Source organism: Falco punctatus (assembly GCF_963210335.1).
Source record: "Falco punctatus genome assembly, chromosome: 3".
Lineage (NCBI taxonomy): Eukaryota > Metazoa > Chordata > Aves > Falconiformes > Falconidae > Falco > Falco punctatus.
This window is the reverse complement of record NC_137582.1, coordinates 70,503,179-70,524,287: the sequence shown is the minus strand read 5'-3', so window position 1 is coordinate 70,524,287 and position 21,109 is coordinate 70,503,179. Positions and strand designations below refer to the sequence as shown.

The 21,109-nt window shown below is 43.8% G+C and overlaps 1 protein-coding gene across 8 annotated transcripts in view; it reads right to left on the bottom strand.

The window, feature by feature from the left end:
- CARMIL1 (capping protein regulator and myosin 1 linker 1) overlaps positions 1–21,109 on the bottom strand; it is a 269,902-nt gene that overhangs the window by 68,565 nt on the left and 180,228 nt on the right. For 2 of the 8 annotated variants that reach the window (XM_080378536.1, XM_080378539.1), the window contains exons 32-36: positions 20,269–20,375; positions 17,011–17,443; positions 11,723–11,801; positions 8,688–8,921; positions 5,855–5,989 (exon numbers count right to left, since the gene is read on the bottom strand). In XM_080378536.1, the coding sequence (XP_080234662.1) occupies positions 5,855–5,989; positions 8,688–8,921; positions 11,723–11,801; positions 17,011–17,443; positions 20,269–20,375 (988 nt within the window). The other 6 variants (XR_013926627.1, XR_013926628.1, XR_013926629.1 and 3 more) reach the window with 6 other exon arrangements.

The window sequence follows — 21,109 nt, the reverse complement described above, 5'->3', positions numbered from 1 at the left end:
CCGCTGCACGGGACAGCCTGCCCCGACACCATCACTCACCTACAGCCCACACCGCTGCACGGGACAGCCTGCCCCGACACCATCGCTCACCTACAGCCCACACCGCTGCACGGGACAGCCTGCCCCGACACCAACGTGCGGCTCCAGCTGCAGCAGGAGCAGACACAGTGCAGGCTGCTGCTGACGCATATTCGTGGCCATTTCAAATTGTGCCAGGCTGCGTTAGGGTCTTCCAGGCATGTGAAAAATGCAGAGAGGAATCCCGAGGGAGCCAGTGCTGCCAAGCTGCTGGGGCAGCCTCAGCAGGGATGCTCCCTGTACCCCTGGGGGGCCAGCATGACCCCCTGCAGTGCTGGCGCATGCCAACAGGCCATAAAACTGGCGTCAGAAAGCTCTAGCCCGTTTTTGTTTGGTGCAGACATTGTCCAGTCCTGGATCTCTGCCATGATGAAAGGCGGAACAGACACACCCAGCACATGTCTTGTAGAGACCCACCTCCACACACCTGGCACATTTGCTACCCAAATAGTTCTCCTGAGCCCAAAATACCTGTTTCCTTATTTGTGCTAGCCAAAATATGGGAGAAAATGAAAGACAGCAGCTACATGCTTGTTGTGTTCTTATCCTGGCTTTCCAAGTCGGGAAAGAAGTGGAAAGGATTTTGAGAAAGGTTTTTAAAGCTATTTAATAGAACTGGAGAGGATTAAGACACCTAAATTATGTAAAAAAAATATTAGGCATTTCCACCTTCCCAAACATCACCAGATTCTCAAAGAAACTGGTGTCTGGAAATTTTTGAATCATTCTCGATTCTTGCAATTCCCAGTAATTGCATGGCCTTTGTTTGGCCTCCATTCACTCTTCAACCAAAACCTGGAACACAATCTGCAGCAGCCATTTTAGTTTATGGCCTGATAAATCAAGACAGGTAGTTTCCCCCCAAAATGCCTCAGAAATGTATCAGGCATTCAAGTCCACATACTACAAGCAGGCTTCTGCCACAAGAGCTTACCCTTGCCCCGAAGAAACCACACACAGGTGACCCTGCATTGATCTGCAGCAGCATCTCAGCTTCTGAAACTCACTTTATCAGAGAGGTAGCTTAAAACAAACTAAAATATAATAATTTGATTATGATGGGGAGGAGAGATTCCAAGTTTGGGTGGGCTAGGTTTGATTCTACAGTATGAAAAGGGAATCAGTTTATACATTTTGGGCTAAGGATGTTACAAAAGGGATACACGATATCTTATAAATAGAAAAACCGTGGGTAAATGTAATTGCGTAAGATGTTCAAATACCTCATTAAAATACTTCAGAAAAAAAAAGTCGTATGTTGAATCATTGTTTAACCAAAGCACTTAAGAGGCAAAGAGAAGCGCATAAACATGTACCATTTGAGAACGGGAGCTTTTATATTTTAACAACACATTGATCAACCAACCATTTTTATAGCCTACTGAATGAGATCACTGTAAGTCAAAGCTGCTCCCCAGGAAGTGCAGCTTAACCATGCATCAGAGTGCTGGGTTTGGGTTCTTTTGCTGTTTGTTTATGCAGCTGAAAATCAAAGTACTGTTTAAAAAGAATCTGATTTACCCAGTTCTCAAATGGTTTTGCGATTGATGTACTGAAACTGGCACTAACAATATTCAGGCCGAAACATACTTTAACATACTTCAGCGCACGCACCTTAAAAAGGAAAGGTATGTAAACACACAAAGCAGCGGACAGCCTGCCTCTGGCGTACATACACAGCAGTGTGCCAGCGTCACCGCAACGGACAACCGTGGTTTGTAATGAGCCCTCTTCTGCAGAGGGGCTGCAGGTGCTATATGGTACTGAGCACTGGGGTTACCGGTGTTGCCACGAAAGAAAAATGCACACATATTCCTTATCTGGACATTTTTCACACCATGTAGTTCCCATGGGGACAGAAAGATGATTAGCATCCCATGAGGTTTTACCCACACCCTTTCGTGGCTTCTTTGCTATTACTGTTTCTTAACGACTGTTAGTGCCAGTTATCAAGGACCGTCGCAATGAAAAACTAAAACTTCTAACCAGAAGTTGGCTGTGCCTTCCTCTGCCCAAGCACATTTGCTTCTTCTTCTGCACTGGTAGAATACTGCCCCGAAGTGGTTTTCACGCTGCCAGATGGCTTGGCACAGTCATGAGCTGTATCTCTTTTTTGACAATCTCCTGTTTGCTCTAGCAGGAAAAAGGATTCATTTATACCCCCAAGCTGTTCTGTAGGAGCACGTTCAAAAAGCAATACAAATATTTGCACTTATCCATCCCATTTAATCAATTGTTCAAAGAATAGTAATCAATATGCCAGATGCTTGCTTAAATTTAGCCCCGATATTTGCATATGTTGGTAGCCACAGCCCGATCTTACAGGTACGCTGTGTAGAGAGAGGCATATTTTGAGATTGTCCCACAAAGTACAGTTAAACTCATTAACGTAAAGCAATTTTATAATCAAACATCTAATTTGCAGTTCTCTTTTGCGGGAGATATAATTTGGTTTACCAACTTAGGCAGATTTGTAGTGATTTACCAGTTGCAGAAATAAATTGAGCATGCTAGCCTGAAAGGCGGCAGAGAGCAAGGACAGAGGAATGACTGAGGAAGCAGAGCAGTGATAAAGAAAAAGGAAAACCTGAAGAAGAACAAACAACAGAAATAGAATTTACTCTTTCCCAAACAATTTTATGCAAAACGTAACAGCTCCATAGGACCTGGAAACCCTATTTTAGCCTTTCTGAACTATTATTGATAAAATTCATACAGTGCGAGGTAGCAGCAACTAGAAAACCAAGTGTTTGGCCAAGTCGCCTGTCGGGGTGTGTCTAAGGGATCAAGGAGCGTGGAAAGCACAGTGTCTGTCCCCTTTTGGGTAAGGATTTGCAAACAGCAAACAAATTTTAAAAATAAAGCGATTATTCCTCTTCTCATGTGACAACCACAAACCACAAACCCTTGTCAATTCTCTGCTGTGTTAGAGATTGTTGTAACACAGAAGGATTGTAGTTACGATCCCGTATTCCCTGCTTCTCCAGTATGTCTCCTCTTATGACAGGAAGATGGAGAAGGCATATAGCACAGAAACGGTGACGTTAACCTCACATTAAAATGCACCTACAACAAATCCCATTACGTTGTTTCCCTAGTTATGTAGTAACAAGTCCCCTCTTGCAGCCTGGTGAAGAGCTGGTGAGAAAAAAAGGACTCTAGCGCATGCAGTTATTAGACAGCAGCTGAGAGTCTGTTGTGGCAAGAGCCTTTGACTGCAACCATTCTCAGCATGATGGCACCAGCGTAACGAGTCTGATCGCCAAGCTGTAGCCCACTTCACCTGTCTCAACACAGGCTCCGACAGGACTAAAGGCAGGAGGATAAACAGGCTCCGTTCTGCCTTGCAGCCCTTGTAATGCCACAGCCACCGCGAGGCACTTCAGACACCTTGCCATCTTTTCCGCACCCTGGGCCACAGACTGCAGCAGCTTTTGGCAGCACGGACCATTGAACCTTCAGCCCTTTCCAAACACTGGAGAGGTCCTTGGGTGTGTTGGGTCCTTCTAGCTCTACACAGTTCAGTGAGATTGTGGTGATTTTGCTGGGCTACCTTTACAACACAAGAGCAGCCCACTTACTGCAATGTGAAACCCTACAGGCTGGTCTGAAGGGACCAGGGGTGGAGATTGTAACGGATACACCTTTGAATTGTTGTAACCCACAACCTGAGTTGCGTATTATAGGAATTACTACAGCAGGAACCACCTGAACCAACAGAGGACAAGCCTTAAAAAGAGCAGTGCAAGTGCAGCAGTGACCCAACCTGAGCTGGCCTTGGTGCCCAATAACCCCGTGCAACGCACAGCCCCCTCCTCTCCTGAGTGACCACCAGAACAGATGGAGCCCAAAGTCATGGACTTTGTCATTTCATGGACAATGAACTGAATGGACATTTTGTGGATGTTTTCTAGACCTTTTTAAAGGGGTGGTCCATAGGCTAGGGGAATGATATCTGTGTATTATATTAAAGGATGGGAAGGGTGGTGGAATGAAGTTGTACTGGAAAGAGTGGCATGATATAAATGGTATGGAATAAGGGGTGGGTACTGTCCTGGTTTCAGCTCGGATAGAGTTAATTTTCTTCTCAGTAGCTGGTGCCTCACTGTGTTTTGATAGCACACTGATGTTTTTTAGTTGTTGCTGGGTGATGTTTACACCAAGTCAAGGACTTTTCAGTTTCTCAGGCCCTGCCAGTGAGAGGGCTGGAGGGGCACAGGAAACTGGGAGGGGACACAGCCAGGACAGGTGACCTGAACTAGCCAAAGGGATATTCCATACCATATGACGTCATGCTGAGTATATAAACTGGGGGAGGAAGAAGGAAGGGGGGGACGTTCGGAGTGATGGTGCTTGTCTTCCCAAGTAACCATTATGCACGACGCAGCCCTGCTTTCCTGGAGATGGCTGAACACCTGCCTGCCAAAGGGAAGTGAAGTGGTGGATGAATTCCTTGTTTTGCTTTGCTTGCATGCATGGCTTTTGCTTTGCCTATTAAACTGCCTTTATCTCAACCCACAAGTTTCCTCATTTTTACGTTTCCAATTCTCATCCCCATCCTGACACGAGGGCAGTGAGCGAGCGGCTGCACGGGGCTTAGTTGCCGGCCAGGGTTAAACCATGACAGTCATCACACAGAGATGGCTGAAGCAAGAGTCAAAACCTGTAGACAAATACCCCACATGTGCTACCAAATGGTAGCCACCACAGCAACAATTTTCTGAACAGAGCAATACCCAGATTGTGAGGCAAGTTGTTTCTTAAAATGAAATGGTAGTTTTCGGAGAGAAAGGGAGAAGCTTCTCAAAATATATCTCTGGAACATCCTGCTTTGGGGATGGCTTTGCCCCTCCTCTCATCTAAAGGGTAATGGTGGGCTGGGCAGCACAGCTCCTCAGTCTTCATAACCCAGTGTCACGTACCTGCCTTGACTCGTCTGCCTCCATCCTACACCATGAGAAACTGCTGGCAGAGTGCGAAAGAGCAGCCCTTTGCCTCACAGCTTAAGGCATGGCAATGTCCTCAGACATCTTTCTTGAGGACAGTCCCAGGAAGGAAGAGGTCTCACCCCCAGATTTCAAACACTGTCATTTGTGCCAGCTAATGCCATGCTGAACAACATTTCTGCAGCTACTTTTCCACGTAACCTACGTTATCAAAAAGCCTGAGCTCTTCAAAGAGCCAGCTGTGGGCAAGGAAACACATCAGCATAAGGAGAAATGCAGCACACGTGGAAATCAGCAAAGCCAAGGCAGCAGCCTACTGTTGTACGTAAAAGGTACTCAGCCCTGCCCTAGCACACAGAGACTCACTGCCCAAGGAGGAGGTGAATTCAGTCACATGCACTGACCCCACAGAACAGAGGAGCACAAACAGAGCAACAGGCTGGCTGCAAGGAACAAAGTCGTGGCTGCCCCCCTGGAAAGGTGCAGAACCACAGAGCTGCACTTCGCATTATTGTGTGACCAATAGCAGTCAGCATCTTCAGACCAAACTAAACCATAATATACACAACACAAGAATCCCTTAATTTTTCAGCTATATTGATACCGAGGGATTAATCTTTCACTTGGTTTGACCAAAGGAAGAAAATATAGAGCACCAATCCATGGGTAGAGGAGATGAGGAACAGGTGAACAGATACACTTTCCTTGCTCTTTTTTCCTCCAAATGAATAACCTTCTTCCCTTTCAAATGAAAACAAATCAGGAGACAATGACACATTGAATTCTAGAAGACAAGCACGCTAGAACAACAGTTATACCAACGTTCCTACCTTCTTGAGGAAATGGTCTGACTGAGGGGCTGCTCTGACCATCCTTTTCTTTATCAGAAGGAACTTTCTTCAGCACAGGTGGAAGCAGGGCAACTTTTGGGGAACTGGGGCCGGAGGGAGACTCCGGAGCATCCTCTGTAGAGTACCATGAACGAAAGGGTGAGAAGTTACATTTGCACTGTAGCTCATAGAAATGGTGCTGTTATGATGGGCCAAACCTCAACACAATACACAAACAAGAAACAACTAGAATCTGTGTCAGAAAAAGGAGGATTCAGGAATTTACATTATGTCAAGAGAACGCATGATGGCCCTCAGTCCAGGTGAATAGCCAAAGCAAAGATCTCAATTTCAGCATTTTTAATGCGTACTGTTATTGTAGCACAAAAGGGACCAACTGAATTTCCTGCAAGACGTAAGTATGCAATTTGTAAAGAACCACTGAAAATTATTTTGGATGGATTTTTGGAAATACTTGTTCTATTTATATTTTTGTTTTCCCAAAACATAATGAACTGATCAATTTAGATAGATGTCCTCTTTACAGTTATAAGGCATAGAAGTGAACCAGGGAAACAAATTCCATCAGTAGTGTACAGAACTCTGTACTTCCAGGAATAAATTGCCAGTACATAACATGATAGCATCTGCAAAGATTTTTTAAATAATAATTAAAAAAATCTAGTCCTCTAGACTGTAAAGAAATCTGGAACTTAAATTCAAATCCATACTTCAAACCATCTGGATATCTTGTTTCTAAAAGGCTGGATGTGTTACGTATGGCGAGTTGACTACCACCTTTACAGTCCTTACAGGACGACCTTTTCAGTCTTACACCAGACAGCCTTTCTATGGACAGTAGGGGAAGTACAGCTACAATGGATTACTTAAACCGCTTGTATGCTTGCTTCCCAAGGAGTAAACAGTTGCATATGTATGCAACAGAGGAACTAGGAAGATACATTAGCACTGATAGAAGCAAAAAGGAATTCAGAGTATCACCTGTATTGTCTATTTGTACAATAAGTTAATTCAGTAGCATATTGGAAATGAATAGGAATTTAGCTCACTGTTAAGGAGTCACCACAAAGGAGTCAATCTTTTTACTTTCAGCACAGGAAAGTGATGACCTTCCAAATGCAACTCGATCTGAACAGACACACCAATTCCTGGACCTTCTCCATGCTTTGGATGTGCCTGTGAAGCCAGCTGCTTTGGGAAGTTTGGTATCAACATACGGATGAGCACAGTGCCTGACCAACACAGCTATATATTTCTGAACTAAAACTGTTACGTGCTTTACTGAGGAACCACTTTCAGTCTTCGATAATTTGTGGACATCCAAGCTACGCTCGTTTGCTGACAGATTACTTAGCAAAAATTTGCTACCATTAGTTTGGCCCCACCGCTGGGAACAACGATGGGAGCAAAAGCATAAATAGGATTATTGCTTGGCTTCTCCATCACGTCGTCTGGCCGTGCTTAGCCAGCAGGTCACTACAAGTACTAAGATAGAAGTTAGACTGCAACAAAGATGGTGCTGCTTCTACTGCCACCCGAGGAGCTGGCCTATTATGAGTAAATATTAATCACTCTCCGCGTTAAACCCACAGTATGCTCTCTCCGCAGGAACTAAGAGCTTGCCGAAACAGCCCAGGTCTTTCTGATACCTAAGATTTTAGATAACACACTGCCTATTTTACAGATTAAGCCTCACCAAATAAGCTATACTTTCCTATTGTATTCATCTTTGCGAGCATCTTACCCAACACCTCTCACTGTTATGACCATTTCTAAAACTGACAATAAAATAAATTTAAAGCCATCTAAAACCTGAGGGTGATTCTGTGTTTGAACAACATCCTACCCACTGGAGTGCAGAGAGCAAGTAATGCTCAGGTTGCACATCAAAGGCAGGGAGGAGGCTGTAATCTCCCTCTGCCCTCTCATCCTCACCAGAAACAACATCTTTTTACGGTCAACAGCGAGCACGGGAAAAGCCTAGATGTCTGCAAGCTCTTATAGATGGCCTGCTCGCATTTTTCAGTCCTCAGCAATTAATAAGCTGTATTTCCCATAACTACCGGGGAGGCAGTAACCAGCATTTAATTCCCCTCAGCTGCAGTGGCTGTACTTTGAGAAGAGGGGGTTGTGACACTGCCTATTAAATAGCAGACAGATGAATGTATGCGAGATAGGCTGAAATATTTCCTCACTCTTGGAAACCTTGAGATAACATCTGGGCAGGAGGTTAGGACAAAACAGAAGTTAATAGTCATTCAACTGGCAGTCTTGCAGTTTATAAAAGCACATTTACAATTATTTCCAGTGAAAAGCAATAAGGAAAGAAACAAAGGCAAAACAAGGGAAAAGAAGAGTAAGAGACAGTCGGTTTGTGCAAGCTATTAAGAACAACAGGCATTTGCTTGAGGGGCTTAGAGCAGCCTGCCAGAAAACCCCAAGGACTTAAGTATTTAGAGCCAGGTGTTTAGAGAACATATTTTCATCAGTGCTACTACAACAGGGTTTTGATGCTGAAGTAGCTATCTATGCTCTCGTCTTTTGTGAAAGCAGGCTAACCCAAACCAGCTCTGCTGCTATTGTTTCTCCTCAGGTAGATCACAGACTAAACCATTTTAGTAAGTTTATTTGAATTAGGCTAAAGGGAGGTGGAAAAGAAGGATGCAAGTCAAGAGCAAGTGACTGAAGAACGTGTCCCTCTATATTTAAGTTCTATCCAGGATGTGGCCATGGGTGTCTCCTCCATAGCCCACACAAACAACACTCAGAAGTACCCAGCTGGGGATAACAAATGCCCAGAAGAGCTCCTCACCAGTACGAGAGGCAGAGCGTGGTTTCTGTGGCACTGTGGGTCGTCCCGCTAGGTTGGGCTTTGTTGACTGCAGTGGGGGTTTTGGGCTGGTCGGTGTATTGGAAGAACTTCTTGCCTTTACACCAGCTTCTGCCTTTGGTTCAGCTTTTGAATTTTTTTCTGATGATGCTGAGATGGAGTCACCTTTATTCGAGGCAAACCGACTCTCTGGAAGGGTCTGCTGCAGCTTAGGCACTAAAATAAATAGACACATAAAATAAAGTCTCCTGCAACACAGAAGGCTCCGTGCACAGGTATGCTTGCGTGGGAAATACCATATAGCTCACATATCACTGCTGCACTGCTGTGTGAGTGTGTAAGAGGACCCCTAATATTTCAGTCAAAAAACTCACTGCAAGAAAAGCATCTAAAACGGCTAGTTCTTGCACATGCTAAGCTTAATAATGCCTCAGAGGTGATGGCATCTCCCCCTTTTTGATATATTTGGGGTAACGGCTGGCTGGACCTTACTCTTCCTTCAGATTTCTGGGAACAGATGGTACAGTCTACCTGCTGAGAAAGCAGCAGTGGATTAGTGGGTAATGCAGCCTTTGGCTGTTTTATGCCTCTACAGACAAAACGCTGGGTGTCCAAGATCAACAGAGAAATCCTGGCCCAGAAAATAAATCCCAAATGTGTGATCAGCAGGCTACATCTTTTTATTTGTTGCTTTTAGCAAGCTCTGGAGGAGATTTTGAAACCTAGCCAAGATCAAAGTATTCCTTATATAATACTTTGACTTATCTAGTTACACTGTATATGGATTACAGTTTCCACACATTAGCAAGTTTATCAACATATTGTTTATCCTAAAATAAGACCGAAGTATTTACAGATAAAGCTACACTGACTACCAAGCAACAAATCAGTCCTATCTAGCTGTGCAAGTTGGTAGAAAGCCTACTGGACAGTAGGTTGCAAACAAGCAAAATGTTTGCCCTACTTTCCTGCTCTGCAGCTTTCAGAAGGCTGAAGGCTTGTGAAGGCTGCGCAGCAGGTATAACAATAATCTTGGAATTTGTATGTTAACTTGGGACTTTCACAAGTACAGACTAACTGAAATGCAGACTGGTAACCTGGTCTTGGCAAAGCCAAATATGTGCTCACAGATGCTGACTTGACCTACCTACCTGCTACTCCCATTCAGAAATCCTACTCATTAGAAAAGTGCTGAGCACAGACGTTTTGATGGCAGTGGGAGGCAGGGGAGTGTTGATATAGTTTGTTGCAAGCCAGTCTCCAATACTTCTTTCCAGCTTATGTAGCTCTTTTTCAGCCGAGCTGGAGCTAAACCCTGGCAAACTAGAGAGTTCTGTGGCACATACATATTTGTGTGAGAGCGTGACATGGAGAGTTTGTGTCTGCATGCATGCAATAGACTTTCATGCTGCAAGCAAAACAGCAGGACACCTTCTACACTTGTGCATGTGTGCATACAAAAAAGCAGGCAACACCCAGGCATGAATAAAAAAACCTCTTACTCTCTTTCTGCATCATGATCTATAGTTTTCCTATAGCAACATCCAGCAATTTTCCATGAACTCTCTTTCTTGCCTTCCTAACCTCAGGCCTGCTAATATTATTAGAACTCAGTAAGTTAAAATAAATTAACCCAAAACAAAGATAAACTGTAGTTGCAACAGTGAAGAGCAGCCTTGGGGAGCTCTCAGGCAAGAGTGGTAAAGACAGAACTAACAGCCGGAGGCCAAAAGGAAGGGGCATGCACAGTGCAGTGAGGTGGGGATGAAATGTGTATATACAGAGACAAGGACCAGAGAAAAACTGGGGCCAGACACCCCCAGCTATTTTAATGGCCCAATAAATGACTATTCTTGCTCCTCTGACTTCAGTTTGATTATATCGGAAGTGACATGTAGTACACAAGGTCCTCCTCAAAAGAGAAACAGGCTTTAGAAGTGCTGATTTACGGAGTTCAGCATGCTCTGAATATACCGTCTTAAAACTAGCTTTAGAAAGGTATAAAACCTCAAAATCTGTTTCTTAAGTGCTCAACCAAGACGGCCACATTTGGATTTTCATTTCAGCCTGTTTTTTCAGCCTTGCTTCTGGATGCTTTGGCAATCCTATGTGCCGTGCTTGCAGGATACCTACCACCACCGTTGAAAAATCAGACCCGGATTTCCTACTTCAGCCCACTCTTTTCAGTCCAGTGAATGTGGTACGCACAAACCGCCAGAGCTGACCCCCTTTTGAACACTTCACTGGCCACGTCTAAAAGTGTGCAGAGACCAGAATTTCACCTTCTCCTGAGATGGTGGCATAGTAGGCACTGCTAAGTAAGGGCCCGGGACTACAGCTTGACAAGGGCACAGCAGGACTAGGTGCAGAGGGGACTGGTGCTGTAGGTGCTGCAAGGCTGGACTCCACTTTGTGCATGATGGAGAGTTGTTTTGTGCACGTGCGCAGTGACCAGAGGCCGCCACTGCTTTGCAGACAGGCCTGGCTTCAGTCAAGCCGGGTACACCCTGCGAAGAGCCAGCTGCCACTGCCTACCAGATTTCTCCTTTAACAGCTGCAAGCCGGGACTACTCAAGCTGGTTCATGCACACACTACTGTACACCTTGCAAACTGGTCACATTTAGGTCATCAGATACATTCAGGAGTGTCGCTTCTTTGTGTGCAGACATTTTTGCTAGCTCCTGGGTTCAGCTTCAGTTTTGCTGATCCCATTACAAATCAGCATCCTTTTGAAGGCGCCCCCAGGCACACGCACCAAGTACTTTCCTTTCTGTGCAAAGTGGAACACAAGAGTAAAACCTGAGCTGTCAACTCAGCCCTAGAGCTGTCTTCATGAGAAGTGCTGTCCAAGACAGTACAAAAAAGTGAGTTTGTTTCTAATCCTTTTCACATAGCATAAGCTTATGTTTTGCTCAGGTAATTGTAGGCATACAATCTGGAGAAAGAAGTGAGATTTTTAAGTTTAGGCATTTTGCATTTTCTAGAAAGAGTTTAAACCAGGAAACTCAAACTGTACCTGTACCACTTCCATCCAGTCGTTCTGAGCTCGTTGTTGTGTCAAAAGACTCTCTGGGAGTTGTGTCATTCCCAAGTTTCTGAAAGAGTGAGAAAAGCTCTCATATTAATAATATAACCATAATTAATACAACTCCGTGGTTCTGTTAGGAAAAAAAAAGCTCTAATCTGGAAGCTATAAGGCAGGGAAAGCAGTGATAGCAATAGAACGGTGGATTCTCTCTCCTTGTTTCTATTTCAGGTCTTGGAGATCTAAGCAGGAAGAAAACAATGCCAATCTGTAACTAATACTTCCCCATGTCTAGCAAAACTGCAATGATACCCTGCCTCCCAAGCGACAGGTCTCCTAAGGTGCAGGAGTTGAAACTGAAGGTGCTAGTTGGAAACAAGTCTTTTCTCCAAAGACAGCTCCACGTTTAAAAATTCCTTGTTTAGGTTTAAAATAAAGTCTTTTTCTGAAGATCTAGATTTTGAATATGACTGCTGAATAGATCTCATGCTCTTCCACCTACAAGAATAACTTCTTATTTTAGATAAACCTGCAACTACAGAAGTACCAGCCCTCACATTATTTACAAGACTGCTCTAAAAACAAACAGACCTTACTTACTGAAAGATATTTAAAGCTATACGTCACAAGCACTGCTGGATGCTCAGCACCTCTAAAGCGGGCTTCTTGTTTATATGCTGATATTCTGGGTAAGTCTTCTATTCTCAAAAATAGATTTCCTAACATCCTGGCCTCAAAAGAAAAGGTGCAAAAACTTTTTTTTAATCGCAGCTGTAGCCTCTGTGAGCTTGAAACCTGTGTAGTCACCAGGAGAAGCTTAGACGTGCAATCAATGTGCTTGTAAAAGAACCAGCCTCCTCCTACTGTCTTACCTGTTACCAAAGCTTAAGCAGAATGATAAACCTGGGGACAGAGGAAGTGCATAGAACTAAGTGCAGGATATATTATGACAGAAAGCCTTCTAAAGATAAAGCTAAGCAAAAAAGTGAGATTTTTTTGAAACTAAAAAAGTGGGGATGGACTTTCGCAGGCAGCTTTAATCTTGATTTGCTATTTCAAGGCAGTTAGTGTGGCAAACGACTTAAAACAAATGATTTGTGCTGATGACCATTGCACTTGGTTATATACCCATGCATAAATCACGTGGCCACGTTCAGGACACTGCTACTACTGCTCCAACACCGAACTGGCATGACTTGCCCTGGGATCTGACTGTCCCGTAGCGTTCAGAAACCTTCACCATGTGCCATGCAGCGTACGTCAAACATGGTCACTGTCCTTTGGAGCTTACAATCTGAAAGACTGCTAGGTGTACCACATAGATAAAAATTGGGCAACAAGAATGTAGGAAGGAAGAGAATGGTTTCAAGTAGCAGTAGCACATACTACTTATAGAAAAATTGGCAGATTTAGAGTGAAAATTCTATTTTAAATATAAACATAACAAACAATCTCTAAATACCCACACTGACCACGTGCTTTTCCCCTGTGGTGGTAATTCAGCACAAGCATTTCAAAAGCAGATTTTGAGAGGCAATGCAGAAAAGAGTGTGGTTGGCCTTAGAGATTTACCAATACCTCCACTTTGCTCGTGTAATCTCCCAGCTTCTAAAACAAAGCCTCTCTTCGATACAACAAAGAAAAGGACGGAGATGCCGTGCCTGCCATTCCTGTGTAAGACCTGTCAAGGTAACGCTACCTTCTGACCTCTCCGCTAAGTACAGGTGCATGCTTTAAATGGCACACTGTGTTAAGGAGAACGCTACTGAGAATCGTCATTAAGCTTCCCGTACTGTAAAACTACCCTGATAGAGACTATACACTCCAAGGGATTATATTTCTACAGGTTTTAAGTATAAAATCATCTGTATGTTAAAAATGATGTGTAAGCCAAACAATGAAGTCTTCTGGCCAGAAGCGTTCTAGAAATGCTATGCCTTGTAGGGCCAGGATGGGAAGCTACGGTGCCCGTATGGACAAAACAAAGTGCCCTCCAAAGCTAGGAGGAACATTATGCTTTGCACCACTGGGTGAAAACCCAGTTTTTATTCCCATCTGCTCACCGTCATTGATAGTTTGTCTAAATTCTCACCTTTCTACCTCCTAAAGTCGCATGTTTCTTTGCAAGGCTGTCTTGGCTATGTATTTTTGAAGGTAAAACCACTCCCCACTTACTGGATTTTTCTTCCATACCATGGAAAAACAACTTTTGAGAACTGAATTTGCACCAATTTCTTCACGGAATGTGAATTCTCATGAATTTTCACTGAAACACTCATTTTCCTATGTAAATATTGAAGACACATGCACAACAGTTAGCTACAGTAAATACCTTACAGCTGTATGACGATACGAAAACTAGTTTCGCCATAACTCCTCCTTCCCTTGCTAGTTATGGGACTCCTGGGGAAATATGACCTCATGTACAGAGACAAGGACAAAAGCCAATGCTGGCATCTATTGGTATAGTACTTACAAATGTAATTAGGATATTAGCACGTCTGGCTACCTACTGTACACATATTAGAAACTGCTTATGGGCCCGAGACAACACAAAATACTCGCTGCAAAAATTTACGCTGAGAAGCTGACAAACATGTCAGATAAATACAGGTGGATTTATCATGTAGACCAGGCTCTACTTTTAATAGGAATTCACGCAAAGTTGGGAAATACTGCAGTGCTGGGTGCTTTCGAGAGTAAATAAAGAGATCAGAGATGATCTTGGTCCGCTCACAGGTCTTGCTCGAGGTATTTAAAAACTGAGCCTGTAAACACTAGATGGAGCCAAACGATCTTTCCATGTACACCTAGAGGCAACACTAATCTGCGAATACTCTACCATTAATGCCAACTCACACGTATTCTAAGCAAAAGAAAACAAAAAAGCATTTACCATCTTTCCATCTACTGTGCACCTGCTCATCACTTGTATCTGTAACAAGGCTGTGGTAGAGCATGAATGAAATAGTAAATTCCTTCTGGCTTTGTTTTCACGTAAAATAGCTCAGAATATAAGCAGCCATCTGTACCTTAAAGGAAAACACAATTTTCTATCATACTGAAATCCTGATAAATTTAAAGATGTTAGGGAAGTTGACATCATACCCAACCTAAACAATGTAAAAGCAGTGGGATGCTGTCTTCTGAAGCTCAACCATCAGGACGCTGTATGATTCTCACCTTCAGGAATATCATGAATAGAAGTCCAAACCTAAATTACTCAATATTGTGATGTTGGATGAAGGATGTGAAAAAATATTTTGAACAGTAGTTCAACTTTGTGTGGTCTGGGCAACAGTAAGAATGGATAACTCAGTGCCCTGCTGCGTGCAGATTCCTGTTTCAATTAAGTTTTCTTGTCACTCTTTAAATAAGAAACAAACCCACCTATTTTTACATTCAGTAAATGGAAATTTTTACAAAATCTAATAAAAAATTAAGATCAATAACATTATTTTCTTGAAAATTAAACCTGCAAGAAGAGGGGTAACCTTTCCAACCAACCAAAAAGTAAAGGGTGGGAAAAAAAGCCACTAGGAAAAGGTAACAACTTTTCTTTTTGATAGATGAACTTCAAGTTTTCAATCAATTCTTCGAAAGCTCATCAATAGAAGAGGACTTTACTCTCTCCACTTAAAAAAAATAAAAATTACGCATGCTAATATTCTACATGTCATCATTCCAGATCTGACTAACTTAAGATGACAAGTATTAAGAATCTGAAGAGCACCAAGCACACACAATTTATGCAGCTGTAAAAAATTTACATCATCTGGAGCAGTTTGGTATTTTATATTACAGACAGAGCATAACAGTCATTTAAAATCATATGGCATTTTAATTGATAAAGTGGTGGTTTAGAACTCGATGAAACTATTCATGGGCACTACTCAACACCAATGAGAAAGCTGGGAATTGGTTATTTCTACAGAAAAATTGTTCTTATGCTGAGGATCCCTTCAATGAGCCATAGATTACTGTGTTGATTTGAATCTGCTTATTAAAAGGCTCCAGCTGCAGGAACCGTTTGGACACCATGGCAAGCACTGTAAGACTATGACAAAAAGGTAAAAATGAACTTTGGGTGCCTTGCTTTGTCACAGCAAGCGATTCTAAACGTGTTAAAGGAAGGAAAACGCAGCAAAGCTTGCAGATGAGCTTTGTCATCAGGTAACACCTTCCAAATCACAGGGGAGGACAGTGGGGAATGGATGGTATCTGAATGCCCTGCGCCGTAAAGAGGGAGAGAGGAGTAAAAAAAGGCTGACCCTTTGGTAACTTTAGAACATGCCAACTGCAGCTGGGGGTAAGCAGGGGATGATAAGGGGGAAGTTCAATGGGAAACGGGCATCAGGCAAAATAGGTTGGCACATAATGCTTTGAAGCAACACAAGGATATTCCAGTCTGTGTGTTTGCAAAGCTGCAAAGTTCCTGCCCAGCATCAACACTTCACAGAGAAGAAAATTAGAGAGTGAAGGGAATCTGGACAGATATTTGGGAATAGATTATTTTTTTTTTTTATGTATGCTTATTTTCTTTGAGTGTTAGTATTTGAAATACAGAAATCAAAGGCTTAAAAATAATTAGGTGTGTATAAAAGGACATAAAAATAAAATGAGTGCAACAAGAAAAGTATAAGCTGAATAGTCAGAAAAAGTGCTTGGAAGCTAGATTTACTTCTCTGCAAGGAATATATGACTTTAAACATAGTATACCTCCCCATCTTTCTACACTACTTTCTGAAAGAGAAGTGTACAGACAGACAGCTACCCCTGTAGTTTACTCTGCCAAACACCTGAGGTACTGGTGTGCAGGGGGCACGCGGTGTGAAGTCTGTCCTAGCTTTATTTTTTCTAAAGCACACTTTCATTACATGTGAACAAACCTTACATCATATAAAGTGGAGATATCCAAGCTGTGCTTACTAGTTGCCCCAAAATTTACTCTGTAATACATGCAAACTATTACGTGTCCTCTTCTGTGATGGCCTGACATTAAGCCCAAGAGCTGGTGTCACCTCTTCCACAAGAGAAGAAAAAGTGCAGGCTTAAGGTGCATCTCCTGTTCCAAGCCTAGTCCCTTGTCCAGGGTATTCATGTTCGACCACCACAGCAGAGAGAAATTCTCTTGCAGGAACACCATAAACCCTGGTGGGAAGCAGGACTGATGTGTCAAGCCCCAGCCACCAAGCCTGTAGACCCAACCCGCCCCCCCCAAAGACACGTAGCTCTTGCTCTTTCTTTCAACAACTCAAGAGAAATCAAACTGCCTTCACCTTCTGAGCAGAGGCTGCTCTCTTCTCCTGCTTGGCTTTCATTTCTGCGAGAAGTCCACTGCCCATCACCTGCACTCCATACCTCCGGCCTCCTTGCGGGCTTCCTTTGCTGTCACCCCTCTCAGATTTTGCTGCATCATCTGGCTGCACCTCTTCCAGTGAATCTGGTGTCTTTAATTCCTCAGATCGCTCTGTACCACCATTCTGCTCTGCAGGCTTTACCTCCTTCTTGCTTGTGTCCACAGCTGAACTTTTTGCAGCAACCTTGGGTGAGGAGGGCTCCTCTGCCACCAACACAGTCTGGGGACGCTCAGATTTGGAGCCCCTTGATTTGATTAAATTAAGGAAGCCACTCTTCCTGGAGTCCCTTTTCTTCTTCTCATCACCTGCTTCACTCGGCTCACAGCTGTCTGAACTTTTAGTTGATGGTCTCCTAATACAAAACACAGATATTTTAAACTCTTCTCCACTCCCCTCCTCTTTTAAATAGTACCAAATCACTTAACCCTGGGCAAAGCCAACCTTTTGTATGATCCATATGATGCCCCTGGCCCAGTCATTAGCTGGTGTCTCTACATTAAAAACTGGTCAATTAATACTGATCATACTGTCTTGAGGATTTCTGTGCTGGCCTTGCATATGGTATAACGAAGAGAGGCAGCTGTTTCATCTGCACTGGGCTCCCAGCTGTTTCCGACACACCACACAGCTCTGTCCAAGCTGTCTATGCACGTATGTAATGGGTTTGCCTGGCCAGGTTTTGGTAGCGGGGGGCAACAGGGGTGGCTTTTGTGAGAAGATGCCAGAGGTTTCCCCATGTCCAATACAGTGAATACCAGCTGGCTCCAAGACAGACCTGCTGCTGGCCAAGGCCAAACCCATCAGTGATGGTGGTAGCACCTCTGGGTAATGTATTTACGAAGAGGAAATAAACCCTGCATGACAGCAACTGCTGCCAAGAGAGGAGTGAGAGTATGTGAGAGCAAAAACTCTGCAGACACCCAGGTCAGTGCAGGAGGGGGAGGAGATGCTCCAGGCGCAGGAGCAGAGATTCCCCTGCAGCCCCAGGTGAAGACCCTGGTGAGGCAGGCTGTCCCCCCGCAGCCCGTGGGGGTTAGTGGTGGAGCAGATATCACTGCAGCCCCTGGAGGACCCCACATGGGAGCAGGGGGATGCCCAAAGGAGGCTGTGACCCCCTGGGAAACCTGCACTGGAGCAGGCTCCTGGCAGAAGCTGCACTGGAGCTGGTTTGCTGGCAGGACCTGTGACCCCACGGGGGACCCACGCTTAAGCCAGCAGTTCCTGAAGGACTGCACCCTGTGGGAGGAACCCACGCTGGAGCAGTTCATGAAGAACTGCAGCCCTCGGGAAGGACTCACACTGGAGAATTTCACGGAGGACTGTGTCCCATGGGAGGGACCCCACGCTGGAGCAGTGGAAGAGATTGAGGAAGAAGAAGCAGCAGAGAATGTGTGATGGATGAACTGACTGTAACCCCCATTCCCCATCCCCCTCTGCCACTGTGGGGAGGAGACAGAGAAAATTGGGAGAGAAGTTAAGCATGAGAAGAAGGAAGGGTTGGTGGGAAGGCGTTTTCAAATTTAGTTTTTATTTCTCATTGCCCTAGTCTGATTTGATTGGTGATACACTAAATTACTTCTCATGAGTTGAGTCTGTTTTGCCTATAATGGTAATTGGTGAGTGATCTCTCCCTGTCCTTATCTTGACCAACAAGCCTTTCATCATGTTTTGTCTCCCCTGTCCAGCTGGAGAGAGGGAATGACCTAGAAGCTTTGGTGGGCACCTGGCATCCAGCCAGGGTCAACTCACCACAACATACGATTTCACTCTGCTCTGTTTCCGGAGTGTGCTACCTCCAGTTTGCACCTGCTCATTATTAAAAGGAGAACAAGTGATCCAGCCACATGATTCACATGGCTTTTGCGGGATCTTGTCCCTTAACGGCCCTGCTTGAAGTAAGGTGGCTGTGCCAACTAGTTCTTTTCTCAACAGGGAACCCAGAGAGGTCACCTTTATAGTGCAGATGCTTATCCTTAAAAAAAAACAAAAAACAACCCCCCCCCCCCAAACTCCAACCACCCCAAAACAACCCACCTGCCAGTAAAATTTTCTATAGGCATCTTACAAGCAGAGTATTCACGCTTGAGGGGAAAGCTGGGCACGTAACACTTCTGCATAAGAGCACCCCAACTGGAAAGAGTGCCACTGGCACAGAAAATGGAGCAAGGATCCATAGCAACAGTCATGGCCACGGACAGGCACGCAGGGATAGTCCCAGTGCACAGGGACATCTGAAACCAGCGGCTGGCAGGCACCCAAGCGAAGCACAGGAGGATGCGGTAGTCTGTGAGCACCCCGAACTTAAACCTGGCAAATCCATTTTTCAGAGCTACCATAATTTTACCACTACACATAGTATATCACACACGGTTTCACGTCACTCTATATATTTATAACCCACAGTGACTTTAAAACATTTTCTTTTCCTGCCACAGCTATCTACCAGTTAACAGCTACCGTTTTCCTTAATAAAATGTCACACACACTGCAGAAGGGGTCATTCCAAGTTGCCTGGAAATCGCCCTAGTTTTCTCATGTAAGTATTTGTGTGTGTGTGCATGTCTCTGTGTGTATATGTGCATGAACACGCATGAATGCATGAACATCTAGATGCATGGTTCTGTAAATACACAGCCAGCTACAAAGCAACTGTGTAAGCTGTATAACCCTTATACAAAGCTGAAGGTGACATCTTTCAGATGAATATATTGCCTAAATCTGGAACAGTACAAATCGGTCAAACATGTCTTTAACGTGCTCTAAACCAACATAAATCTATGGTCGTCAATCAAAATACTGTGCCCAACAGCAGTCCTTACTAGGCAGAGACACTTGTGTGTACTACTAGCACTGGAGAGGAGATCCTCAACCAATACACAAAGCTCTCCTTCAGCTCTAATGAACTCCACTGAAAGGTAAAAAGATGTCACCTGAATTATAAAAATACAGACTAGTCAATAATGCTCCTCATATGCTATATTAAAGCAAGTTATTTCAAAGTAGTAATTTCTAAGAGAGGGGTAACTGAATTCACAATGTCTTGACTACTAAGGTATTTTCTGATTTTGACAACAGCAACCCTGGATATTGGGAACAGAAGTCAAATACAGCTAAGAAGTGCTACTTGCCCAGCTATTCGGATTTATTTATTTATTTGGGAAAAAAAATTGAACTTACTTCGAATCCATTTTTGTCACCTTCTTAGTGAAAAATTCATCCACACCTTCATCCACTCTCCCCATGAGGCCATTCTGATCCCCTTCTGGAGGCACTCCAGCAGACACCTGACAGAAGAAAAACTCTGGTATATAATAACCTAAAAGCATATTTATTTTAGTGATAATTAACAGTTGGGATATTATAAATATTGCATGTGCCAACCAAACCTCAGTGCAGACAAGGAAATCACCACTGGAATTCCCCCTTTAGTCAGGCCAGTTAATGCATTATATCAAAAGCAAAGTAACCCAGAACAGCAGTGACAGACTGGATACTGCAATGCATGAGGCCACAAATCAAATGCCTTGGGCTTGTGAGAACAGAGCACTAGTTCAGTTAAAAAAAGAAAAAAAAAAAAGCAATTCAGGAAAAATTAAATCCCGATCAGGTGGTGATCTGAAAAGAAAGTTTTTTCAACAGCTAGTTGTTTCCCTATTCAGAGAAAAACCTATGTTCTGGATTTTGGATTTTAGACATTTAGAAACAGAGCCTCAGCAGGTTAACAGAGCCTTTTATAATTCATTCAATTCAGCACTCCCAAAAGCAAATACTCTAAATACAGAATCAGGTGCTGTACTTAAGGAACTGAACAAGACTGTCACTGAGTGCATGAAAATGGAAAACCTGCTCCCTTCCTTTGGCTTCAATGCCGACGTTTTGAATGTGGGTGACTGGAGGCATCTAAACCAGGCTGACTTGGTAACACCTGCCAACCACAAAGGCCCTGTGAAGATCAGCTGGTGGCTCTGCAGCCTCCTGAAGATGAAACATGCAGTCCCTGGGAAGGATTTCTCATGTG